Source organism: Molothrus aeneus, chromosome 2 (genome assembly GCF_037042795.1).
Source record: "Molothrus aeneus isolate 106 chromosome 2, BPBGC_Maene_1.0, whole genome shotgun sequence".
Classification (NCBI taxonomy): domain Eukaryota; kingdom Metazoa; phylum Chordata; class Aves; order Passeriformes; family Icteridae; genus Molothrus; species Molothrus aeneus.
In genome coordinates, this window is record NC_089647.1 from 106,017,285 (window position 1) to 106,045,217 (window position 27,933).

The following is a 27,933-nucleotide window of genomic DNA, read 5'->3' on the forward strand; positions in this document are numbered from 1 at the left end:
GGCATGAAAACCTGGAACTGCATGAACATAACTTCACAGGAAAAAGCTTTAAGGATGAGTGAATCCTGCTGTGAATTAAGTTTTTAGTTTTTTTCTTTGGGTTAAACAGGAAGTAAACTTCTGTAGATGAATCACTATTTGGCTTGATCCATTATTATGAAGGTCTGGCTGTGGAAATACAAATGAGAGCTTTAGTTGGAAACTTGGTATCTCTGAGTAAATGAGTAACATTACAAAATGGAATCAAGCTCTGCTTCATATATATAAAAAAAAGTATATACATAATCCAGAAATGCTGGGCAAATTTTCAGTTTTTTCCAATAACATGTGTAAAGATAGTAAATTTTAGTTTCTATTTATATAAATTACTCACCATAAGTAGCACATTTCATTTGCAGTTCTTACAGAGGGAAGAGTAATAAAAAGCATGGCTTTTCTCTGTAGGTTTTTCCTTGCTTTTAACTATCCATGTGCTACTAATAGATTAGAGTTATAGACAAATATGAAATTCATGTGAGGACATTTGCTAAAGGAAAAAAATCTCTCACTTTCAGTGCTTGGGTGACCAGCATGCTGCTCTTGTTGGGCAAATGTGCTTTCAAGATGGACAAGCAAAAAACACGTAAGTTATTAGGAAAGTAATAAGATAAACACCCTGCTCTGTTTTGAATTTAGTATTATGTTCTCTTTCAAGCAACTGCCAAACTCTTTTGTAATTAATGTGTAATTACAGATCTACCTTTTGAGTGTGTTGACCCACAAAGTAAACCATGTCTTGACTCTTATATAAAGTAATAAAGATATTAAAGTTACATGGCTTGTGAGGTATATTTTGGAATACAGTCACTGTGAGGAAAATCTCTGTGTGACAGTGGGGTTTTCATTTTAACATTCTTCAAAACACAGATTAAAACAGTTGCAGTGTCATTTAAATGGTGACCTGAGGTTAAGCAAATACAGTACAGTTAGATTGCATTGACTTGAATGACATCGCTTTGCTAGATGGGAAAGGTCCATTTCAATTGCAGTGCTTAGTTTTGCTTTTATGTCTAGCTCAGAGTGGAGAATTTTATGTTTGCTTTTTCCTGATTCTCAGCCTCTTAGTGTCCTTTGTTTAAAATAGCAGATCAGTTAAATCAGGCAACTGGTATAATCAAAAAATCATTGGAGGAGAAGCTGTCTGCTGAAATGACTTACTGTTCCATGTACAACCAGGTGCTTAACTAAGCATGTAGGGACATACACACTCAAGTAGGGGAGTTTCACAGGTATGGTTACATATTAGTCTATCTTGTTTTAATTCATTTCTGTTATTGCTTTACTATTTCTGTTTCCAAATATAACTGAAGGACTGGTTTAAGATATTAGTTTTGAGGGGTTTTAAAAGGTAAGGAATATATTTCTCAAGAATAACTTCTTAGAGTAAGTTGGAGTGGTTTGTAGTATTTTGTACTCCTTATATTAAACTGTGTTCTTGTATAAGTGTGTATGCATGCACATATATGATTTGGTCTTCAAATGAGAAACATGCCATTTTTAGAAATTTTTGAATGGGATATGTCTAAAGAAAAGCCTCTTTTTGACAGGAACAAAGTTTCTTAAAACTTCCCATTTAATATTGTGAAATATTTATTTATAAAGTTGATCTCGTAATCAGCTTAAATTGAAGTAGGTAAACACTGCCACCAAAGAGGAATTTACACTTAGTTTTCAGCCATATCTCTCCTTGATCAAGTGTTAGACAAAAGAGAGAGAGAGAGAAAGACATGTGACTGGATTTTTCAGCTTCAGGCTGCATTCCGGTCAACTTTTTGAGGATAGTTGTATCATCAGTTAATGTTAGCAAAACCTTCAAGGGTCAAAAAGTGGTGTCCTGACTCTTCACAGGGGACTCATGGATTGCAGTAACAGGTTATTCTTTAAACATTCTGGTTTTAACTTTGCTTTGTTTTCATGCTAGGTACGGAACAGGTTGTTTCTTGCTGTGCAACACAGGTCAGAAGGTCAGTTGCATTTTTGAGTTGTTTGCTTTTTTGTTTTTCACAATCTATTTAAGTTCTGAAACACAACTCTATGTTAGTCATTCTTAGACTTACTAACAACAATTATATTGCCAGACAAAGGGAAAAGCACGTACTGAAATCTGAAAGAATGAAAGTAGTAATTTTTTTCATAGTGTTTCTGTAAGACTCCATTTCCTACCTCCTTAAGTTTCCAAACAGAACTTTTCTTAACAAGTTTCTTGCTCTTCACTTGTATATGTTTTTTGTTGTCACCCAGACAGGATTAAGTGTTATGTTATTTAACCTTGTGCCTTCTTCCTTGTCTTGGCTGTTTTATTTCTTGTCTTCATTTTCTGTCATCATTTCTTTGTAGTTGGAGTTGAATAAATAGCACAAAACTGTGGCTTCCTTCTCATTTACATCTCCCCCTAAAGACCCCCAATTCTTTTCTATTAGAAAGATGGAAAGATCTGCAGCAGCTTGTGGAAACAAGAATTAGCACCAGCAATCTGAGTGTTCTATCTTAGGGGTTTATTTAGAGTTACTGATAATTTACTTTGTTTAAACTTTACATATTTCATTTGAAGGTTTGGTCCCTTGTTTATTATTATTTGAATGTTTTTATTTAAGTATTTTCTGCCTCTATTCATGCTTTACCTTTTTTTCCCCTTTCCCCATTTAGTCTGTGTTTTCTGAGCATGGTCTTATAACCACAATAGCTTACAAAATGGGCAAAGACAAACCTGCTTTTTATGCACTAGAGGTAAGTTCAGTACTTTCTTCCTTTTTGTAATGATATATGTCCTTATTTACTTCTGTTATCTGGTATTTTTATGGTGTCCTCAGCTGTGCAGAAATGAAACTAGCTCTGTGTTATGCTTGTGTGCCTGAAGGCTTCCATGTGGTTTTGGCTATTCCTGTCTCAAATCTGTCATGAAATCTAATAAAAAATATTTCTTCATTGCATCATTTATACTTTCAGAGCTAGATGGCTACAACATTTTTTCTGTTACTCAGTCTCTCAAATCTTTAATAAGTACTATAAATAAAAAACCATAAATTTTGTAATATTAAATAAGGTTTAAAAAAGAAGGAGAAAGTACTAATGTTTCAGTTATTACCTCATAATAAAGTCATAGCTAATTTTTTTATTTTGTTCTAATTGATTTTACTTCTAACTTCTAAAAATGTGACTCAAATTTCTGGGAAAAAAATCCTCTAATAATTTAGGTTTTTTACCTCTTTCATTTAGGTGCTTACTTACAGAATTTAGTTTCTCAGTTCTCCAAACAAGCCTAAGGGCATCCAAATTATATAGAAAATTGTATTTATGCTTAAACTTTGGAGTTCATTGTTCTAAAGCTCTGCTTCTGAAGCACAGATCAACTTAGCACCTATTTGGTGCCAAAGCTTTGTTTAGAACAACAAAATTATTATTCTTCCATCTGTGTTGCTTAATGTGCTAAGTATTGTAATATAATAATTATTCTCAAATCACATGCACTGAATGCTGATATTGAGGTTTTGTAGACAGACTGTGTTTTCCATGTGAAAGACAACACAGGATTTTCTTCACTGTGAGAATATTTTGTGGCTTATGGTACTTTATTAGGATGTGGGAGGCTGCATTTATTTCCTTTTCCTTCCCTGAGGAAAGTGAATCTTGCATTTGCCATGACCTGGCAAACTCTGGGATTTTTATTTTGTGTGGGTGTGTGAGAGGTTTGTTTTATTTTCAACTCTTGTTCTTAAAGCAAGAACTGAAACTGTCTTGAGAGTGATTTGAATTCCTGCATGCTGAAACACCTGCACTTTGCTTCTTCTTCATCTCCAAGTCTTTAATGATATTGTCTGAAAACATGGCTTCAACAGAAGCTATTAAGTGTGCTTTGTCCATTCTAGAATCACCTACAGTCTGCTGGTTGAGACACTGCAGAGAGACAGAAAATGTGGATTCAGCCTTTTCCTTTAATCAAACTGGTATCTTGTAATAGCCAGCTGCTTCGAAAACACCCCTGCCCCTTCCAGCAGTGGCTTGGAATGAAAATATAAAGCTGCTACTGTTTTACTTGAAACTTGGTCTACTGGACTTGGCTTTGGGGTTAGATGGGAGCCATGCCATCCATCTGTGATGTGATGAAGCCATGCAGGGCCATTTGCTGAGGCAACAGAACAATTTTGCTGGCAAATGCACAAGTGCCTAAATTTTCTGTCTTTCTGGATGTTTGTATTTAGACTAGACATAATTAGTCTTGTTTTTTAAAATCAAAACATAAAAATATTAATGTGTCAGGAAAGGAAGTCTGAGGCTACTGAACCTCATAACTATATATTTAGAAGACATAAATTAGAAAGACAAGAAGACTACTTAGGAAATGTCACTGTAACTTCCCCTTATGGGAAAAAGCATACAATATGCACCTTTTCTAGGTGGGTCAGTGTAACAGGCTGCCCTTTTGACATGGTAGTTTCCAGATGCCAAGAAACTCTGTGGTTTGGTTGTGAGCTGTGACTCTGAGTCTGCAGGGGGAGGCCACAGCAACCTCTCCTCCCCAGGCTTTTTAAGAGCAGCACAGAGCTACCAGTTGCTGTCTCCTAAAGAAGTGATTTTGTTTCTTTCAGGGATCTGTTGCAATAGCTGGGGCTGTTGTTCGCTGGCTGAGGGACAATCTGGGTATTGCTAAGTCTTCACTGGAAGTTGGTGAGTATGGAGCTGGACAGTTTTTTTTAAGTTTTCCAATGTCATGATTTCTCTATGGGTGAATTAAAGCTCAAAATATTTAAGTAAAAAGCTGGAAGGTGCATATATTTTGCTGTGTTTAAACACAACAAAAATTTACTTTGCATCCATGAGCTGACTGTTGTTGATACATGTATTTCATAGAGCCTACCAACACAGTCTTGGAAAGGCTTTGTGAGTTTTGTTCTGTTGCAATCTGTACTTATTAGTAGCTTCCCTGGTAAGCAGATATTCAGGAAGATACTATAGTTGCAGAGCATCTCCTGGTTTTATGCAGTGTTGAAGTTTCCAGAGCCAAGAGTATTTAGGTCTGTATTACAGAAACCAGCATATATTTGATCCTAAACTTACATATTCTAGTCATAAACATGAAAACCTGAGGCCCTGCAAGTGTATGTAATATTTATGTTGTAGGTTTCATATCCATTGAGTTAGGGATCTCAGTTTGCAAAGTTGCCTCTTAAAGAGATGAGGAGGAGGGTAATCTGTTTTGGCTGAGAATGCAGTAATCCTTTAGCATTTGTGTAGCTGATGTTTTCTAATTCAGATGAACTGAAACAAACTGGATTGTAACATAAAAACTAGGAACATATCAAAATTTGGAAAATAAAAAATGTCAGAGACATGCAAAGGCAAAAATTTGAAAGTGACTGATTTAATGAGATTTAGGATTGAAAATAAATTAACTACATATTTTTAATAAATTGATATCTTATTCAAAGGTAGGAAAATTTAGAATTAAAATTTAATGTAAAACTTCAAAGAGTCAGCGAAAACTTAGAGCATCAGTCTGTTTTTCTGAAAGAAAGCTGTGAAGATCATACAGAAGAATATAAAGTAAATTAGCCATAAACTAAATCACGTAAATTAGCCATTTGTTGAGACTACAGTACCTCTTCATAAGTTTGTCAAGACCTTTGGGAGGTTTAAGTTTCAGGACCTTTAACTTTGTCAGTGTTATTAAAGTCATGTAGGGCTTCCATCATCTCTTCCTGTTTCACTGAACTTGTCTTTCCTTCTGCATTCACACCTTTTTTTAAGTGGAGTCTGTATGAAAGAATCAATTTAGAAGGACTTCTTGAAGCTGTTTTACTACTTCTTTCCTATACTGCTATGTTTCTCTGATCAATGCAAACAAAAGAAATTTGCAAAAGCAGAAGGAAAATGCTCCTTTATTGTTATAGGAAAGAGCTGTTCATTAGCAATATCTCTTTTGTCATTATAAATGTCTTAATTTTTTTTTAATTACAAATATTTTGGTATTGAGGAGTTCATATATCCACAGTTATTATTCTCATATCAAGAAACTTCAGATTTCCTTCTAGCTGGCTTTGTGATTAAATACATAAGCTGACAATTTGGAGCTCTAAATCCATTTGAAATTAAAGGGAATTTAGTTCTTAATTCCCTTTGGTCTTGATCCAGTTTCACTTATTTGCCTTGACTTAAATGCAAGTAAAGTGTGACCTTTTCAATTGCTTTGAAGGTTGCATTCTTTATCCACATGATAGATAACATTTGAAAACCTCACAAAATCCAGGTCAGAATATTGAGTGCACAGTTTTGGATTTCAGTTTTGATTTTTCATTTTGCATTTCCCACAACTCCTTATGCTCCATCTTCTGTTTATATTGTTGCAAAAGGAAAACTGGTTAGCAAGGCACAGAGTGCCAGCATTAGTTGTATTTTCTAGTTGTATACCTGGTTGGATTAAATTTGTAGCTACCTGAGATATCCTGAATATTTTTCTTGATTAAATAATAACACTTTTAGTGATGTATTTAAGTGTTGGTATAGTTGTGAAAAGCTAAGTAAGTGTTTTGTGTGTGTATTAGAAAAACTGGCTGCAGAGGTGGGAACTTCCTATGGCTGCTACTTTGTGCCAGCATTTTCAGGACTGTATGCACCATACTGGGAACCCAGTGCAAGGGGGTAAGGATCTGACTGAACACTGCACTTGCAGGGGGATTTAATAATTTTACAAATATTCCTTCCAGGTATGTGAAATTTTCCTTTTTGTTGCCTTGATGTGTCCAGATACATTATTCTCTATGGTATTTTCATGAGCTATGTTTCTGTTCTATATTTAACCTGATCAAAACAGCAACTGCTACTGGGAGCAAAGGAAGGATTAGCTAGCCCAGCTATTGATCCTCCTCTCCTCTCCTTGTCCCCCTCCTCAAAAAAAAAAAAAACCAAAAATAAACAAAAAACCAAAACCAGTATGGGGCAGGGAAAAAAATTTCTGGTTTTGAAAGGGTTTTTATCTCACTACAGTAAAAGAAGTGGTCTGCATTCCTGTGAACTGTCAGGCAACAAAAGTAGTAAAGGAAGAATTTTGTGCTGATTAGTGTTTTTGAGTTCAGTTTCAGGCCATGTAATTCCTTCCCACTTGGCCTCCTTCCCCTTGTACAGAGCTTTCTTTCCAGTCTATTGAAAAGTCCTTTCTACTCCTTTTTTTACAGCCCCTTTCCTGGTAGCTCAGCCTCAACCACCTGGTAATAGTTCAAGCAATAGGTTTTGTCTTTTTTGCTGTTGTGAGCTTGCCTACTGTTGTTGGAATCACAACATGCCATAGCAGTCATGGAAGCATAACAAATATAATTAAAAAACAACTTTCCTAGAGTGGGAAAAGAAGTCTTAAAGGCTAGCTTGTTCCCAAGGTTTCAGGTAGTTGCATTTTTAGAATTCAGATGCTTCTTGTATGTATCTTTTTCTTTAAGGAAAAAGAAAAATCTCTGAATTAGATGTTTTTACAGTTTTTCAGAAATATCAGAATACTTTACTTTTAATGGTTAAAAACTGATCTTTGGAATGCTAACAATAAAAAATGTCCTTTAATATCTTTGAACTTGCATGTATCCAGCAGTATTTCTGTGTAGTACTGTGCTGTTCCTCAGCTGTTGAAATAGAATAAAAGATGGTTATTTGCTCTGCTTTTCAGAGTATATTGGCAGAATTCAGCTTACTCATAGTTAGATGTAGCATAATTCCCATACCCAAAAATCTCTTAGAAGGTTCAGAAGCAACTAATTATCAGACTAGATCTGAAAACAATTTCAACCATTTAGAGAACAGCAATGACCCATAACAGCTTTTCCTTAAGAACTGAAAATATTATAGAATTCATTAAGATTTTCGTGATCATTTTTATTGTTTTAAAAAGAAATCAACCTCAATCAAGCCTTTTTTTTTTCTCTTAAGCCTTTTTTTTTACTTTCCTGTGGGAGTGTTTGTGTGTGTGTACAGATGATTTATGGCAACTGTATTGAATGGACCCTTGAAAGCACCTTGTCAGAAAAATGAGAGAGTTTAGATTTAAAAAACCAAGCTTTTTAATATTAAAAAAGTAGTCTTCATAGAACAGAACTGAGTGAGATTTGAAGAGGACCTAGGTGTGAAGGATGGGTTTATGTCTGATAAAGAAGAGTGTCCTAATTGGGTTTTTTCTCTCTTCAACAGCATCATCTGTGGCCTTACTCAGTTTACAAATAAAAACCACATTGCCTTCGCTGCACTAGAAGCAGTCTGCTTTCAAACACGAGAGGTAAAGGCAAATGGAGTCCTAAATTCATTGTAAATTAGTGTGATAACAGGAACTGTAGCTCTTCAGGAAAAGAGGAGATTTAAAAGATTTAATGAAGATTAGTTATATGCTTTATATTTTACTTGGATGCTATTGTTGTCTTTACTTGTTGCTAATGTTGAAAAATTGCTCCTGTGGACTTAGCTAAAATTGTGTGGTACATTTTTTTGGAGTGGTAATGCTGCTTTTTACCAGCATGTAAAATAAGGTGAACATATTTTGTGAATATTTTGAGGGGCAGAACACAGAATGTTTAGAATGGCAGGGCCAGTGACATAACTACAAAGTTTCATTGGTGTAGGAAACTACACTTTATGGTCTGCTGTGACAGAGATGGCTTATGTCACTTTTGGTACACAAGAATAAAAAGGAGTTAAGGCAAGACAGCAGCAAACATACCAAGGGAAAGCTGGCTTCACTTCCTGCCTGTTCCATCCTTCACTGCCTCAGCTGGCATTCAGTAACAGCCAACTAAACTTCTCACAGAGGAAATTAATCCCCCAGCCAAATTAAAGAGGTTGATATCAGTATGAGCGTTGAATCCTTATATCACCTGTGTTTGCAGTCCCTGGGTTCTGTGCAAATACAGGAAGAAATGAAATCCCTAGACCTTGCAGGATAACAGTCAAGCCTTAATTTGATTACCTGAATTAAACTGGTGATATTTAAACATACTGATTTTCAAAATCGCATCCTGCTCAAAACATGTAAGATGAGGGAAGCAGTGTGCTGTTTCTGTAGTTATTTGGAATAAAGTACTTATTGAAAAAGACTGACAGAGATTTCACCCAGGCTTCTGCTTTTGAAGCTGTGCTGACAGCCTCTGAGCCCTCAGAAGATTGTGAAGGAAATTGGAAGTAGCATTCTAATTTTCTAATTCTTGTACTAGAAGTCAGGGTAAAGTTACAGGCAACTGAACTGATTTGTTGTCTGCTCCTCTTTCCTTGTCCATCCTCCCATCCATTCCCTCTCATGTGACAGCTCAGTGAACTTTCCAGCAGAAAATTATCCCTTTTTTTGCTGGGCTATTTTTCTGCTGGATTAATGACCTCAGCTGCCTCATAGAGGCATTCAGCAAATGTCAGAATGCAAGGCAGGGCATGTGGCTGGAAGTAGGAGAGAGGGGAATAAAGCTGTCAGACTGAGTGAGGGTGAAGTTCACTCTTTGAACAGACCTAACACTTCCCCCTACTTCAGTCACTCTTGATTTTATCACAATGACAAGAGTGCCTAATCAGGCACTGGACACTCTCAAATGAGCAGATTAAATCCTAGCAACACAGGTAAAATATATTTATGTTTTTCTAAAGATACATCATTAGTTCTGCCTTGTCAAAAACTAAGCTCTTTCAATTCCAGTGAGAAAGGAAGTCTTCAGGAAAACCCTAAAACCCTTCATTGGAGGTCATCTTCATTGGAGTTCTTGCCTGTTTGTGACATTCACTCCTTCTGAGTACCTTGTTATCCAAAAAGCTTCTTCTTTATGCGGATAGATGACTCTTGTTACATTTTTTTCTTCCAGAGGGAATTTTGGAAAAATAAGCAAATTTTCAGTTCTAAGAGCTGTACAATGCTGTCATGAGGCAAAATCTGCATACTTGGGTCCTTGCTCTTCATCCCATCTCTGTACAATAGAGAGCAGCAGCATGACCATGATGTGTTTTGTTCCTTCATCCCTTCCTGGCTTCTAGCATTCTTTTTATTATTTTCATCTCTGCTGAGTGCATCTGATCCAACATTCTCTTACACAGTGGTAAACAAACCAGAGCCTCCAATGGTGCTGAAGTTCTGAATGGTAAAAAAGGCAGATAATACCACCTCAGACAAATGTGAAGTGATGCATTTGAAGGAAATAAGTACTAGTATAGTACTGCCAGCAAACTTTCTGCAAGAATCCTGGTTTTCAATTTATTTCTAGCGTATTGAATAGTGTGGGACCATAGGCAAATGCTGCTACCATGAAAACTGTCCTTACTCTTCTTACCTTATAATTTTTAACCTTTATTTATCTTGGGCAGTTCCTTTGGTTCCTTTAAAGATTTTTCTGGTAAGGGACCTTGCTGGCTTACTTTTTGGAAACTAGGAGAATCTCCTGGATAGTTCATCTCCATGTAGTTTTCACTGTCTTGCAAGCCTGCAATTTTTTTGTTCTTTTTTAAGTAGCATGTTGTTTGTTCCTGGTAAATATTGTATTACTGGGTACTTTGTGAGCTACAGAACAGGGCAGAATGCACTGTAGTTTTAGTCTTTTTTGTGGTCTGTGTTACTTTGTCATTTAAAGCTGAGAAAAACACGCCTCTTTTTTATTTAAATACACTGAAAAATTACAGAGAGGAAATCCTACTGTACTTGTCAATGCCTAACTTGTGCACTAGCTGTATAAAATGTAAATGAGTCATTTAAATGACTGCTTTTACAAAACCCTACAAAAACCACTATTCTGTATTTATTGGTGATTATGGGGCAATGCCATGGTGTTACCAGTAACTAAGGTTTGAGGCAAGTCTTAGGTTTTAGGAAAGCCTCTAAAAAGCATATTGAGAGGTATCAGTGAATTAAATACTCTGTCTTAGGTAATTATCCCTTGCAAACACTTCAACATTTTTCAGCTAGAGACTGTGCCCAAATGAAGGAAACATAATTTTATTAAAAATGGCACTAACAGTTTATTTTTGCTCTCTGTCTTGTTTGAAATAAAATTCTCCGTTTTCAACAACTAACTGAAAATATTTGAAGAGGCTACTCTTTCAAAACATTTCAACATTCCTCAGTTCTTATTGAAGAGTCTTCCAGATTGCCAGTTCAAATGTTTTAATTCTTTAATTCTTTATTCCATCAAATTAGAGAAACTACCTAGACAAAGGATGATCAACTGAAGGACTCCATTTATTATTGCTGTTTCCTTTGTTAGCTTCGATAAATGTTCTCATCAACTTTTCTTAAAATTCCTCTGAGGCCACACAAGCAGCACATAGGATACATCCAGAGCACCTGAGGAGAAAGGTGTCCTACACTAGGAATTCTGTAATGAAGAGAATGCACGTGCTGTGTGTTAAACAAAACTGTGTTGTCATTATGTCTGTTTTGCCTTTTAATATATAGGAGAGAGGATTGATCTACTTAACCCTCTTCAGCAAATGCTGTAGTATCAGTGTTTTACCCTCAGAGGGTATCAGAGCACTTCTGTGCAATTAAATTGTAACATGTATTACTCTTATTTAAGATTCTAGATGCTATGAACAAGGACTGTGGGATTCCACTAAGTCAGTTACAAGTAGATGGAGGAATGACCAATAACAAAATCCTCATGCAACTCCAATCAGACATTCTCTGTATTCCAGTAGGTAAGGTGAATTTACAGGTCCTGCTTTCTTTTTAAGGCTGAAAACATTAGTTTGTAATGGCTGTTGAGAGCAAATTGGGTAGATTGCTTTGCTGTTGTATCTTGATAGATATGTCAGTCCTTAGTTCTGATGTCATCAAGGGGATTTCATTAAAAATCATTATGGTCTTCTCTGTGTTTTGCTTCAGTAAAGCCTTCAATGGCTGAAACAACAGCTTTAGGAGCTGCTATGGCAGCAGGAGCTGCAGAAGGTGTTGAAGTTTGGAGTCTGAATCCTGGAGATTTGACAGCAGTGACATGTGAACGATTTGAACCACAGATAAACCCAGAGGGTAAAACCTTTTTGTGTTATCTGAGTTGCAAACTTATTTTTTTTACAGATGTTGATAGGACTTGTTTTGGGCACTCTTCTTTTGGCTTTAAAAAGTCTATATTATTATTGCTTTTTAGCTAGCTATCTTTCTCATCAGTTCTTAAGTGCTTGTAGAAATGGAAAGTGTGCACTTGACATAATTAATCCCTGTGCAAGATAAATGCTTTTTTGTCTTTTCAATTATTTCTTTATTTTTGGTACATAATTTTGTCTTACCATTTTGATTATAATTACTTCTAAAATCCCTACTTCAAGACAGTATTTGAAGTGTTTCTACATAAATATCAATTGTTTAATTTTATCCTGCTTGTAAATCTTCTTATTGGTGAACATGAAGAAAATTTCTTTTATTTCTTCTTAGTATGCATAACGGTGGGGTTTGGGGTGGAGTTTTTTTGTATTCAGAAAAGGATTTTATATTACTTTCTCTGTTCAAACAAATGATACTGTGCAAAAGAGTGAAAAACTCATATTGCCATATCTGGTTCTTAAATATTTGTGGTTGCATTCCTATGCATTGAGAGGCTTTTCTGTTTTCTGATTTCTTAATTTCAGAAAGTGAATATCGCTATGCCAGGTGGAAGAAAGCTGTGATGAAGTCTATGGGATGGGAGGCATCTGCCAGTTCAAATGGTAAACCAAAAATTAATGCAGCTCAAGTGTTATTAATTAGCCAGTTAACCTAGGCAGCTCATCTTGCTTTTGTTGACCTTTTCTGTTCATGCCATCTCTGGACTATTATAGTGATTTAAAGGTCATTACTTAAACCCACTGTGGAAACAAAGCAGGAAAGCCTGGGTCTTCCTCCTGAATAGCTGCAGGTTTTGCAGGATAGCACTGGTTTGCAAAAGAAAAAATCTCACCTGCAAGACAAGATACAGCACAATGCTTAGAGCACAGGGACTTTGTAAACCTTCTTATACCATAACCTCATGCTGCAAAGGAGAAAAGTTCCATCCTGTGGTTTTGCTTGCTGTATCTGCCTTCATTATTTGCTGTGTAGGAAGGAGGGATTCATATCCCTATTAAAATCTATTTGACCCATAGGGGGTAAGAGCAAGGAGTTATCATAAAGTAAAGAATTACACAGACCTATTGTTTACATACAGAAAATATGAAAACACTTTTGAAGGACTGAACAAGAATTTTCTTCAGTAGTAGAGGGCTTTCTCATCTGTCATGTTTGAATTAATTAAACCTGCAGTCTTCCTGTGATCTATAATTTGAATGTTTATTTTAGTACTATTTTGGGATAAGTTTTTAGTCCTGAATAATAATATAATGCATCATTTATGGGCTTTACCAATTATATTTAATTCCCCTTTTATTGGAAAAACTATTAAAATTAAAAGTATCAAGTAAAGAATCCTCAGAATTTAAACTCCCCCCACAATCCAAAATCCACAGTTGAAGCTGTCAAGCTGCATGTGGCCACTTTCTTCTTGAAAGCTAAAATTTTCCTTTTGCCATCCTATATGTTGGTTTAAATATTTTATTTAACACTATGGTTTACAAAGAATTCTGCCAAGGCTATTGGGAAGGGAAACAGGTGAATTAACATGAGCAATATGTTTCCCTTCAGTATTGATCTTTATGATTTAGTACCCTTACATCTAACTTGATGCTTATCTTACTAGGATAAAGAATTGTGCCTCACAGTAAATAAATCTAGATGTTTTTTCTTCAGTTTATGTGAAGAGATATGTTTATCAAAACTTAATTTAGTGATTTTTCTGGTCTAACACCTGGGGGGCAAATGTTATTTTCCTTAGTTCTTTGATACTTTAGGGGTAGGTTGGGATTGAAGAAAACTAGAAATGGGCTCAACCTATATTGTGCTGATAGTGGAATTTGGACTTGAATTCTTACAGAGAAAACCTTTTGAATTATTATGGGGTTTATGCATAATATTTTTTTAGTTCTTCTGCAAATGTCACACATTTGTTACTTTTTGCTTTTCATATATATTTAACACATATACTGCAATTTATATATATATTTCTCTTTTGATTTGCTTGACTGGAAACACCATTCCCTGGATGCCATCAGGTGACAGTAGTATCTTCTCTAGTCTGCCTTTCAGTGTTTTTATTATGAGTAGCATGCTAATGTTAATCGGAGCAAAGTACCTCTCAGGTTAGTTATTATTTGAATTAGATCACTTTAAAAACTATCTGCATTATTTTAAGTTTTGGGTTTTTTTGTATTCCATCTGTTTGTTTCTAGCAAAAATGACTGATGCTTTTTGTTGTTCATGCACACAAACGTTTGAGGGTGTGAATCAGGGATAATGTGCCTAAGGGAACCAAGGGAATGCCATCTCAAATCCATCCTCATGTGCCATTTAATTTGTAGTTGTTGGATGCACATGAAACCTTGGACTCTCCTTTGTCTGTCTGTGCAGATTGCACAGTTTATAAAAGGGATACAGGTTGGAGCAGCCTAGCAGAGTTATGCATGGCCTGCTTTACAGTGTGCATGGCAGATAGAATAAGGTTCCATCCTTTATCCTGTATTTCTTCTTGCACTGTTTTTAATTATTTTGAGGACCTTGTTTATATTAAGTGAAAACTATTTCTTCTGTCCCTGAAAGACTTCATGCACCCATGATTTTTCTGGACCCCTTAAAACTATTGTATTGTTAGAAATCTTCATCTACTAAATCTATAAAACATTCTTCTTGTATTTTGCTCTTGATGGATAAGTGAATTAATTTAGTCTGAAAAGAAGAGACCCTAAAAGGCTTAACTGCAAAACTGGGAAGGGACTGTGTGCATATGCAATGAAGATGCATCTTCAACCTGTTAATGTACAAGTTATTTTAAAAGAAATCTCTTAATGTAGATGACAGTTACTTATGCCAGAAGTAAGGCATTTCATTAAGATATTCTTACAGTAAGAAAAGGAAGTTTGTTTGATGATGTCATTTATTCTTTATCTCGGAATTTCAATGCAGAGATACTATTTTTACTATTTTACAGTAGAGGCATTGTTGCTGCTTAGTAAACTTGGGGGTTGTTTAGTTTTCTTTTTTTGTTTTGGTTTTGGAGGGATAAGCAAGGAGGTGTTAATTAAACAGACAATTGAGGACTCTAGCATGCTCCTGTGGTGATGTGTTTGTATCTTGTTTCTACTCATTCAGCCTGAATTAACGATTCAATTTTCCTTGCATGGAAGAGATGGTTGCAGCTTGTAGGAGAACTAAAATCAAGCTAAACAAGTGCTAGGCAAAAATCAAAAGGAACAAATGGATTTTCAGTTATTTACTAACTCTGGAATGTATCTGTGAGTGAGAAATATCTATATTATGAAGAATAAAATAAAGCCAGCTGTGAATAAGTGGGTAAATTTTTAGCAAGCTGAACAAAGTAATATGAATATAAATGAATATAAATTCCAGGTCAGGTGCTTCACCACATAGAGGGTACTTAAAATAAGATGGAAAATCAATGATAAATGAACAAATAAGCAACTTGAATGTTGGAATTGCTTTTTAAAATCAACTAATCAGTAACCTGCATATTAAATTTGCACTGCTGGAACTCATAGGAAAAGATTTCTTTTTCTCCCTTTTTTAATCTTGTCAGTGCCTTTCTGACCCACAATTGGGAAACATATTCATCTCAACTCACTGTGACCTTTAGAACTCGTTTTTGACCTTGTTTTGAGATAACAGTAACTATCAATATGGTTACTGTAACTAGTTGTATATAGTTGTTATACATACCAGTATGATTACTTTACATATGAATATATTGCTTCACTATTTACAAGCTTGGGAAGATGAGAAGTTTCCTGTTCTTTGTTTTAAAAATGGTGAGGTCTCAAAAGGAACAGCAACAATGATGTCACGTACAGGTTGTAGTTTTGCCCAGCTGTCATTAGTGTAGAACATGAGATAAAGAATTTGCATTGTCCATTGGAGCACAGCTGCTTCCCCCTCAGACACTGGCTCTGGTAAATATCCTTTTGCTTTTAAAAGGCTTTTTGACCAGGCTTTCCTTCCAATTCTGGGCAGAAACTCCATTTAATTAATTTGTTACATTTTATATTTTAGTGAAAAACTGTAACTCCGATGCAGTCATTGGAGTAGTAGGTTTGAGGGTTGAATTTAGGGAGGATTGAATTCATCCTTCATGTGCTGAAACAGCAGTAAGTCTCACATGGCAACAGTGCTGATGTTGAACATGTATCTCTAGGGCTGGGCCATGATTTTACAGCTACTGAAACGTGAAGGAAAAATCTGCTGTGCCAGAATAGAGAACACTAGCATAGCAAAACCCCATTTACAGAATTGCTAAGCTGCCTTTTTATGTGGCACCTGATGACTGAACAATACTCTATTAATTATATAACTTCGTAATTTCATCAAAATCATAATCTTGTACCTTATTTTATGATCTTCATTCTTTTCTCCTGGAGAGAAATGGATGGTATTTTTCACTATTGAAGCAAGGTGCATAAAACAATTGAAGTCCTTATGCTAAGATTTTTTTAAGTTTTTCACACTCATTTTGGAAGTTGACATCAGAGAGATTTCAATGTATTCCATACCTGCAGTTTTTTTGTTTTGTTTTTTTTGGTTTTGTTTTTGCACAGGGTGGGTAGGAGTTAACTGAAAATTATCCTATATTTTATTAGACTCAAATTTAAATAAGTGCCTTTGTGGGCTTAAATTGGCATCTCTCAAGTCAGGTATAGTTGGGATTGGCTATATATGGGGTCTTATGTGTCATCTGGGGTATAAAGTTATTTGACTTTATTCTCACAGAATGAGGCATCAGTGCTTATCAGCAAAACTATATTGTCCCTGCTTAAATACCCTGTTGTTTTTGTGGTTTTGTTTTTTTTTTTTTTGTAAGATTATGGTTTTCCTTTTTAGTTTCTTTTGTTGTGATTGTTACTGCCAAATTGCTTACTAATTTATGTATAGGGATCACTGTGCAGTTCTGCAAGATACTTGCAATAATATTTTCCAAATTTCTGAAAGTTGAACTCATATTTAGAAGAAAACAAGCTTAAATTACCTTCTTTCATTCCTTCTACTTGTTAAAAATTTACCCATCTTAGCAGTGTGGTCTCTGCTTCCCCTACTGTGCACATCCCACACACTTAAGAGCTGGCTTATCTGGTGTCACAAGACATATGTAATTTATAATTGCAGTAGTTGAAAACAAAAGTTGGTTTTACTGAATTCCTCTTATAGCTCAGTTGTGTTATAAAGTGTTACTAATATTTTAAAATAAGTTCTGTAATCCTAATGCACACATTTTTTATTTAAGGTAAATGAGGCTACTTAGTGGACTCACTGGATGCAGCTGATTTTTTTGTTTTGGTTTGTTTTGTTGTCTGAAGAGATTCCACCACCAACATGATTATGCTACTTTTGTGGTTCAATATATTCACGAATCCATCTGTCACCAGTCCCTGCATAACTTCCCAGTGGTGCACTGAAAATTCAGTCTTCAGCCCTTCATTACTCTGTTCCCTTGCCCAAATCAGCTCCAACTGTACTGGAAGCCTTTGTGTGGACAATCTCACATCATCCTCCAAAATCTCACAAGCCCTAGCTTTGTCTGAGAAAGTGGTATGAAAAAAACCTGCAGTCTCTGAGGTAATGATGGCAGATGTTTAGCTGTCCTTTTCAGGAGTTTGGTACTTCATACAACATACTTCAGAAAGTTAATGATGCACTATGGAACTTTATAAACATCTTACAATTCTTCCAGCTGCTGTGAATTACTTTTCATATGCCAATGGTTGCCAAAGATGTTTTCTTGTAGTTGCCACTGGTGTGAAACACCTTCCATGGTACAAACCTTTTAAACACTAGCCCAAGATGGATGACCATAGCACACATTGCCTCTGGTTTGGCAATGAGGAGTTTGCTGCTATGGTCCAGAGTATTGCTGAAACATTCAGTTGCAAGGTTAAGAAGTTGGGTTTGCTTCTGGTACATGCAGTCACTTGGCCCATCATAAGTATTTATGACACTAAATCCTGTAGTTGTACCTTTAAAGAGATGAGAGAAAATAGTGTTTTGGTTAAGGCCATGTTTCATCCTGTGGTTTTGTGCTAGCTTGGAAAGACAAGTTTGGTGCAGCATGCTATTGACAGGACTGCTGCTTGATAACTCAGCAACTGATAAGTTTTCAAACTACTCTGTATAGTGCACTTTCCTTGACCAATACTGCATATATCCTGTCATCCTGCTTAAGTGACTATTTGTTAAACTTTAGAAAGTTGAAGCTAACTTAGTTTTCATTAAAGAGGGTCCACTTCAAACTAAGTATCAGTGCTTTAGTTCTTGATTTCATTTAGTATATCTCAGGGACCAAAATCATCTCCCTTTCAGTTTCCTTGTCCATAGTTTTAACTGCAAGTTGTTGCAAAATATGCTGGGACAATCCAAAACCCTGGCTCAGTAGAGTAAGTACTGGCACCTGAAATGGGCCACTGGAATTTACAGACAATGGTGACAGCTGAATCCCATCCACTTTGAAATCCTTTGTTTTCCACATGAAAGGAGTGAGGTAATAATCTTATCTTCAGCTTTCCTGTTTGTACCAACAGCATCCTAAATGCCAGCCTTATTGGTTAAGTCAAGGAGAAGGTGTTCTTGTGTAGTGATGTTAGACCAGTATGGAATGGCAGCAAGGTTAAATGTGGGAACAACACAGAGAATTTCAAAGATGTGTTTAAATGCACTAGGAGTTAAAGGGAGAGGTTTTTTGTGTGCATTTGTTCTTAAAGATTTTTGTCTTTAACAAAGTTTTTCTTTGATTAGAGGCTTAGTTTTTAAAAGGATGTTATATGTCTGAAGCAATGAATTGCACAGAAATTCAGGTCTGTACAATATATTTAATATCAAATGCATATTAATTGCCTTTTTATTGTCAAGTGCAATGACTTTTGAAAATGTGACTTTTAACTTAGAAGATAGAGAAGGAACATTTTTTTGTCCTGTGGTTGCATGTATAACTTCAGCAGAGAGAAGGGATTTTGTATACAAGTGAAAATATAACAGCATCATTCAAATCCTGTCTCTCCTGTAAATACTCACATGTGAAGCGTGACAGCCAAAATTTCTGGTGTTTCCAGTTTGTATTGGAGAAGTGAAGAGTGAAAAAAAGAATGTGATCCCATAGAAAAAAAATCTCATACTCCTTACCTTTACTCTGAGCTGTTTCTGATCCCACTGTACCCCAAGGAAGAGGAATGGAGCAGCTGTGGAGCACAGGGAGCAGGGGCAGCACACACCTCAAACTCTGGACTTTGGAATATGACCTCTGAGTCTTGCCAAAACCACTGGAGTGCTGGACCTGGGAACGAATAATGCTGAAGTGTGGCCTTTGCCCATGATAAATGTGGCAGGGGGAAAGCTTGTACCTAACAAGTAGGAGAGGGAATTTTTGCTGCTTTTCTGACTTATCTTTTACTGGGAAACACAATTCCTATTAATTTTTCACTGAGTAAAAATCATTATTTTATTTTCAATTGCTGTTGCAAATGTTTTTTAAGAGTTTCACATCACTGTTAACTTTCTACCAACATAGTTGAAATATATTGTAAACTGCTTGTTGGCGGGGAGGGGACAAACTGTTAAAGTTAGCTTTTTCTGAAGCTGTGATTTTTTTTTTTTTTATGAATTACCAGTTTATAAATTCTTAATTGAGAAATGCATTAACTTGGTATTAAAGTACCATAAATGAATTGATGGAAGGTGTCAGTTTATTCTTGCACATCATCTTTCAGACACATTGTCACTAACATTTTTACATGAGGCACGAGTATACACTGATGTATATAAAGCAGTAAAGCAGCCACTTTGAGCCATGCTTTAGGTTGCTCAGATGTACAGGTGAAATACATGCAGTTCTGCATTCTGCTTCAGTGATGCAAGGACTCAAGGACTGGATTAGAAATTGCATTTCCTCAAGTCCCTCCATGTTCAGGAAAAAGCAGGAAAACACAAGTAAAACAACAGGAAGGAACATGGTCGTAGTACAGGTTTGATGCAGAGGTGGGGTGGGGCCAATACACCAAACAGATTTTGGTCTTATGCCATAGTCTGGCAATTGCTACAGATTCAAAAGCCTTTGTGAGTTGTGGGGAGAAATGTTCATGAAATTGCAAACATTGCTGGGGGTGATAGCTGGGAGCAGAAGGTGCCTCTGTTATTTTACAAAAGGAGCATGAGTTCTATCTGATGGGTTTTTAAAGTGTTTTTTAAGTGCATTTAAGGAGTGCACCTGCTGGATTATTACTCTGTCTCTTTGTGGCTTCCAGCTGCCTTCTACACATCCAGTCTCCATGATTATCCAAGGATATGGCCTTCATCCATAGCCTTTACAAATCCTTAGTCTTTACAAATCCTTAGTCTCCTCTATGGAAATCAGTTGTGTGTGTCAGAAACAAAAAACACACACCAACACACACCCTGGAAACAAAAACACATTTAAGCTTCACATCAGCACACAAACACTTATCACTCAATATCAGGCTTCTCCCTCTGCCCATGAGACTCCAGTGTCTTCCTTTCACACAGCAGAATTGCAGCCTTGCCCTTAGCTGCCCTGCACAGGAGTGTACTCATATTTCATGACTCATCAAGCTGGAATACTATGAGATTGCAATTTTATTAATTTAATTAGTTTCAGAAGTTTATAAATACTTTTTTTTCAACAATGTCTGTTACGGGAACTCCGTGCAGTATAAGCAATCTTCTTAATATCCACGTCAGCATCCAAGCTCTAATCTTTCCATCTAAAGAGCCCTAGATCTGTATCAGCTATTGGAATGTTGTGCCATTATCAGCTGTAGCTGGGCCCACTATGATTGCTACATGTACATGTATGGTTTTTTTAATTGCTATATATATATTTTATATAAATTACTGGAATTTATGGAAGCAGTATTCATCAATCATGGAGATAAAGATGGGCAAATGAGTGGCAGCCCTTTAAAGCTGGGGAGTGGCACAGGAGCATTGCTGGAATGATTTGTCCTGAGGGATCTCTACAGACTGGAAAAGTGGGCTGGCAGGGACCTGAGGAAGCTCTGCAAGGGGAAGTGCCAGGTCCCAGCCCAGGAGGCACAAACCCTGCACTGGGACAGGCCAGGGACCAACCTGCTGGGAAGCAGCTCTCTCTGCAGGACAGGTCCAGGGGGCTCCTGGTGGACACCAAGCTGAACCCTTGTTTCCAGCAACTGGCCAAAGAAGGCAAAGAGCACCTCGGGCTGCGTCAGGCAGAGCAGCAGCAGCAGGCAGGGGAGGGGATCCTTCACTCAGCCCTTCTCAGACACAGCTGCTGCCCACAGAAGCTGTGGATGCCCCAACCCCAGAAATGTTCATTGCCAGGTTGGATGGGGCTCTGAGCAACCTGCTCTAGTGGAAAATGTCCCTGGCCATGACAGAGCAGCTGGAACAACATCATCTTTAGGATCCCTTCCAGCCCAAAGCATTCCATGATTCTGTGGTACCAGGAGTGCTGCATCCTGCTCTGGGACTGCCAGGATGAGAAACACAGACATAACAGAGGGAGACCTGTGCCAGGCCACAGAGATGGATGAGGTGTTAGAGCATTTGTCATGGGTGAGAAGTTGAGATGCCTGGGCATATTCAACTTGGAGAAAGCTCACATATAAATTCCTGGCACAAGGACTGAAAGCCAGACCCTTCTCAGTGCTGCCCAGTGACAGAACAAAAGACAAATGACACAAGTGAGCACAGGAAATTTCATTTCATTCTTCAAACAAAAGAAAACAATGTTTTATGCTGAGAGTGGTCACACAAGGGAGCAGGTGGGATCTCATCCAAGATATGCCAAACCTGATGGACACAGCCCTGATCTCTCTGACCCTGCTCTGAGCAGAGTGTTGGCCCAGACAGAGGTGCCCTCCCTGGTCCATCTGTGGGGCTGGTTAGATCAGCCACAGCTGAACCCCAGCACAGGCTGCAGCCTTGAGCCAGCTCAGAACAAAGGCTAGGGGAAAGTCCATGCTGGTTTATTTGGACAAATCCAGTTCAGTTTGTATGAACCAGCTGTCACCCACTGTTGTATTTCAACATTCTTCAGCTGGCAGTCTCACTGTGTATGTATTTGCTTTGGAAGAGTCAGCCCGACTGTGGGCTGCTTATCTTGCTTGGTTTACTCCTGAGAGACATTCTCTTCAGCAGTTGCAGTGGGAGTTTAAGTAAAATTACTCTTTTTCAGATTTCTGATTGCTTTAATCTAACACCCTATTATTCATAGGGAATTACACCACCAGGTGGTTCAAAGGAGCCTAGAAGGCAAGCATGGGATAATGTGTTTCCAAAGACATCACAGTTAAATTCAGTTAGCAAAACCTAAAAGTATGGGTTCCTTAAGTTTTTGTAATAGGAAGACATGGGTATGGGGTAATTAATTTTTTTTCTGTAGTGGTTTTTTCCTTCAGATCTGTGGGCTGCTGGTCTAGGAGTTCCTTCTCTGATTATCCTTCAAAGTACATCCACTTCAGCTGGAGGGATCACCCACACTGTTCCTTCTCAGTTCTTCAGGAGCATACTGGGAACTGAGGCTCCAGCAGCTCTAGCTTCCTGATCTCCTGACACACTCCCTAGGTCTTGTGCAACTAGAAACAGACAGGATGGCACTGGCCATCAGTTGTCACTATCTAGAACAAGCATTTTCCCTCCCACCACTACAGCCAGTTGCAGTTGTTTTCTGTTTGTTTTGTCAAGAGGATGAGTTAGCGTGCTCAACAGCCCGCACAGATCCTTTGATACTCATAAACACCTTCAGGAGTGGAGGCTATGTCACTTCAGCTGCTTATTTTTGCTAAGCTTTCAGTCTTATCCCTTCTTCTGGCATAGGTTGTCTTGCAGGTGGAGCCACTGCTAAAAAAATTGCCACAGAGCTTATTGTTTGATACAGATTCATGAACTCATTAGTTTTTATGAGCACAGAAATCCCTTTGTTATTACTTCTCACTCTGGAACACCAGGAGTCAGTTGAGAGGATACATAACACAAATATTAATATCCTTCCCTACATGATGTTTCAGTATTAAAATCTCATTCCTCTACAAACACTGAAGTCGGGTGCTGCTTCAATATGAAGGAAGGTTACTTGAAAAACTGTAAACTTCTTCAAACTCTATCAGCTCATAACTAGACTCTAACCTCAAGTCTTCTGTGGACAGCATTTTTGGGAAATGAATGTACCATTGCAGCTTGTCAACCTTAATTTCTCAAGGGCAATAATTCTTCTGTTGTACAATTCTGAAGAACTGACTCTTCAGCAGAAGAAAGTGCTTTAACAAAATAAAATGCTTTTAGAGATATCACAGTAGAAATACTGGAGACATCAGATATTTTCCATTTTTTGGGTTTTTTTAAGGAAAAAGAAGAAAAGGAGGCAATCTGGAACATGCAAGAATCATGTCACTGTGAAGCAAAATACAAGATGGTAACATAATATTGTTCTCAGCTAAACTTCAAGACATGTATTTTTAAGTCTCTCCACCAGGAAATAGGTATGTATCACCAACACAAGCTATTTTTATGTGGACTCTAGTCCTCTAAAAGGTGAAGACCACCTCAAGTGCAGCATGGTGCCTCTATCCTGTGACTCTAATGCATAAACCTTAAAGAAAACAAATTGCACCTTGTCTTGCTTTGGATTTCAGCTCACTGATGGATTTCCAGCTCAAGTCAGGGGCTGCCATACCCAGTGACACATTTTGGACCATGCCATCATTACTTTGACTCTTACCAGACTTTTTTGTTTGACTTCTGATATCACATCAACAAAGAACTGCACACAAGGCAGGGTTTGTCAAACTTGGAAATGTTAAGCAATGTTCAGCAATGCTAAGCACAACTCATGTCAATATAATTAATGATTAAATTAAATGAAACATAATTGTGCTGAAAGATTTTATTTGCTAATCTTGAAATAGGTTATTTGCTTATTCATGAGGATGTGAAATACTGAGTCACAGCTGATGTGCAGATGAGCTACTCTGTATATTGGAATATGCAGGTAGGGTTTTATTATTCAGTGTGTGAGTAAGAACTTGGTAAAGGTAGAAAAAAACACCTGAATTTTAGCAGTTCAGAACACAGTGTAACACAATAGTAGATCAATATAACAAGCAACAGGATGGTTAAAGGTCATTACAGTAGGATGACACTGGTTTACAGAATACCCTTGATATATCTGAAATTGTTGGGAGAGTTCATTATAGCTTCGTTAAAGAAAGCCAATCAGTTATTCCCACTTGCTTTTCAAAATCTGTTGAAATTATCCCAGCAGCATTTGGCACATTATTGTCAAAATGAAAATGTTGAAATCAGGATTTAAATATTTATGCAGAAACATGAGTCACAGCTGCACTACCTTACAATAGAAACAAAGATAACATCAGCATGCAGGCAGCTCACTTACACACTGTAGATCAGCACTGCCAAACAAGTTTGCACTAAACATGTGGTACTAAACACTTATGAGGAAAGACAGGGAGGTCTTTCATAATAAAATTAAAAAAAAAAAAAGTGGTGTGGTAATTCTTGTTTACAGATATTCCCTTAAGATTGTTCATATTATGAATTTCCACCTAAAGGTCAGGAAGTTCCAGCACCAAGGTTACACACAGACCTAGTAGCCCATATCCATTGAAGTATAATTAGTAATTTCTTTCCCTCAATGTGTATTTCATTTTGGACACTGCCTAGACTTTGAAATGACTGGTGTTTCATAATGAAGGAAATGGATGTAAGTGAGATCCATGGATCTCTTGCTTATTTTGAACTTAGAGGTTTTGTAGAGCATAAGACATGGGACTGAAATGACACAGCCACAACCTTTGCAGACACACCTCCAAGGTAGCTCTCCCTCTGTTCTGGCACTGTAAACAACACAGACATGTTCAGAAGGCTGCTGGCAGTTGTTGGTTTGTTATTTTGGGTTTGCTTATCTACTCCATCACTCTGTCTGGACTTGGTGTCAGTAAAAGCATTTCTGTTTCAGAGCAGGAACAAGGAGCTGGGGTTTCTCCATCTGTCCCCTCACCCTGCTGCTGTACTGATATAATGTGTGGCAGTCTTAGGGCACATGGAATCCCACACAGATGCCAGGTAATATCCTACTTTCCAAGCACATTTTCAGACCATGTACTCCTCTCTCCACCTTTATCATGTATCCCTTCTCTTGCTGGACATCCCTGTAGCTCCAGCCCAATAGAAAGAGGGATGAGCTAAACAAGAGTTCTGCCAAAGTCCACACATTGAGTGTTTGCTGGGGTTCAGGGTGGTATCTTAAGGATTTTTTGACAGGTCTGGCTTACATCAGTCAAGAACAGAGTACTGCTTCTGGAAAACAGCACTGGGGAGTGAAAAAATAAGTGTTTGCTGCACTGCATTTGTATAAATTCAAACACTCCCTCTCTTTGCCAGGCTCAGTGCTGAAGCCAGGCCCACACAGTGGCCCCTGGCCAGCAGAGCTGTGCTGCCCATGGCCAGAAGGATGCTCTTCTGGGTTGCTGTCCTGGTGCCTGCACACCCCACACAGGATGGCCCTGCTGTGCTCTCCCTGGCTTTGGGGGCTTTGGGGTGGGCACTGATCTAAAACCTCTGTAGCAGCACCACAAAATTGCTCTACTGCTGTTTCTCTGCACTTAGAAAGGCTTTTGCAGAGCTGCCCTTGGCATCTTGGGCCTGAATAAACCAGGCTGTTATCAGAGCAATTTCAACAGCTGATTTTTCAGGGCAAGTCACATAATGCTTCTAATTTAAACAAGTAAGAACAATGGAGTCTATTCAAAACTAATCTTTCTTCAGTGAACAAAAACTTACAAATCATGCAAGAAAATAATTAACAGTAAGAGTTTACAAAAGCCCCCAGTGATAGAATCCCTTTATTTTGGGTGTGTGCACAGGTAAGACCAATCCGTTCCTCAGTCCCCTTTGTCCTTACATTCACCTTGAGTAGCATCCCACATGGTGGAAATTTTCCAAACAAAAAATAGATTTGTCACCACTGTCATTTTCTTACCAGAGCAGATGTTAAGGAAATGTAGTCCTGACTTAAATATGAAAATACTGTTTGATCACTCAGATAACTACATTCCTGGCCCCATGTGTGGGGCTTATAATTTAGCAACGCATATTTCTTACACAGAAGTCATTAGCATAGATATTTATTATTATTATTATTTGTTCATTTCCAACAAGCCTATATTTGTGTTGCTTCTTTGACATTTTCATCATTTGCTAGTGCCACCTGGGTTAACATTCAGTTAATGACACAAGTGACTTGAAACAGTAAATAGTTGTGCAATTTATAAACTGCAATATAAACAAAACAAAACAAAACATGGTTATGGTAAGTCCTGCTTTGAATCTGAAGCTTTTGATTGATTAAAAGTTTAAAGCACAAATTGTATTTTCTGAACAGAGGAGCTTTCTTAATCACATTTTGCCTTTGCTGAAAAGTACCATCTGTTTATAATTTCAGAAAAGACACTTGTTGATTGTGTTAATTTCTCAAGAAAGCTCCATTCACTTATAATTAAGGGTGCTCACTTGGCAGTTTGGTGAACAGCAGTCCTTTGTTTATTCACAAAGCCAGCCATGTGCAGGCAGCACACTAAGTCTTGCTCTCTTACCCTCGTGCATCACATACCCAAGCAGATTCTTGCTGCCAATTAAATCTGGGCCATCTTTTTGGGCAGAGGATGTGTGGTGAGATTACAGTTTGTCCTTGTGTAAAATCTTTTGGATGAATATGGAGGAGTGTTTAACACCATCATCAGTGGGTGGGCAAACACCTCTGGCTTTGTGTCAGTACCCTGTGGCTGGATCTGTCAGGCAACAGCCTGGCATCATCCTGGATCCCATCCACTCACCTTCATTTATTCTTCTCTTCTCTTCTCTTCTCTTCTCTTCTCTTCTCTTCTCTTCTCTTCTCTTCTCTTCTCTTCTCTTCTCTTCTCTTCTCTCCTCTCCCTCCATTCACTGACTGTTCTGGTATGGGCACACCCTGTTTGAATGCCTCAAAATGAGACTGACAGCAGTGACCAGCAGCTGGCTCTAAACTCGTGCCCAATGTGCACCACAAGCTGGTACTTTGGGAGGACTTCAGGATCTTTGAGGAATGATTTTGGACCTTCAAAGGCAGCAAGGCTCCAGGCTTGCAATAGGACTGAAAAATGCACTTGGGGTCACACCAGGATTCTTTTGCTCAGGGCTGTCACTCTCAAACAGAAGGACCTAAGCAGATGGGTGTAGCCTGATCAAAGACCAAGTCCTCAGCCAGCCAGGATGGCAGCCACAGGCAGCTTCCACTCAGCCATTCACATCATGTCAGCTTTGCCCAGGTGACATGTAGAAACCTGCCAGGGTCTTTGACAAAAATGAAGCCCATTTAAAAATCCAGAGTACTGCAATTGCTCAGGTTTATCAAATTTATCAAATAAATTGTGTGAAGGAAGTGGACTGAAAGCACTACAAAAGTTTTAATTAAAATTTATTTCAGTGCATAAAAGGAAACAACCAACTTTTATAATTAAATCTTGGCAAAAGGATTTTAATGAAATGCCAGCGCACAAATTGCATTAATTGTGAAAAGCTACTCAATATGGCTTTCTCTGCTGCTTTGCTGATAGAGTAGGAAGAAGGATGAAAACACCATGCCAAAACCTCTCTGCACAGGAGTGGATATTAGTCACTTCAAATTCTTTCCTGTTTAATAGAAGGCATTAGCTTAACTTTCAGAGGGAGGAAAGTAATGTTCTCAGTGGTGAAAAACAGCTGGGTATCATTAATGGCTTGAAAGTGGAGGTGGTGCTTTCAGCACTTCCATTTCACTTCCTCCTCCCTTCTGCCTCATTTTCAGAGCCATA

At 37.6% G+C, this 27,933-nt stretch overlaps 1 protein-coding gene across 4 annotated transcripts in view; it reads left to right on the forward strand.

The window, feature by feature from the left end:
- GK (glycerol kinase) overlaps positions 1 to 23,917 on the forward strand; it is a 39,014-nt gene extending 15,097 nt beyond the window's left edge. For 2 of the 4 annotated variants that reach the window (XM_066545455.1, XM_066545456.1), the window contains 11 exons: positions 555 to 622; positions 1,961 to 2,003; positions 2,686 to 2,766; positions 4,626 to 4,704; positions 6,579 to 6,675; positions 8,206 to 8,290; positions 11,553 to 11,673; positions 11,861 to 12,004; positions 12,601 to 12,678; positions 14,095 to 14,181; positions 17,328 to 19,762. In XM_066545455.1, coding sequence (XP_066401552.1) covers positions 555 to 622; positions 1,961 to 2,003; positions 2,686 to 2,766; positions 4,626 to 4,704; positions 6,579 to 6,675; positions 8,206 to 8,290; positions 11,553 to 11,673; positions 11,861 to 12,004; positions 12,601 to 12,678; positions 14,095 to 14,181; positions 17,328 to 17,335 — 891 coding nt within the window. In that variant the 3' untranslated portion in view covers positions 17,336 to 19,762. Of the gene's footprint in view, positions 1 to 554; positions 623 to 1,960; positions 2,004 to 2,685; positions 2,767 to 4,625; positions 4,705 to 6,578; positions 6,676 to 8,205; positions 8,291 to 11,552; positions 11,674 to 11,860; positions 12,005 to 12,600; positions 12,679 to 14,094; positions 14,182 to 17,327; positions 19,763 to 23,429 lie in introns of those variants that run through there. The other 2 variants (XM_066545457.1, XM_066545458.1) reach the window with 2 other exon arrangements.
- The last annotated feature ends 4,016 nt before the right edge of the window (positions 23,918 to 27,933 follow it).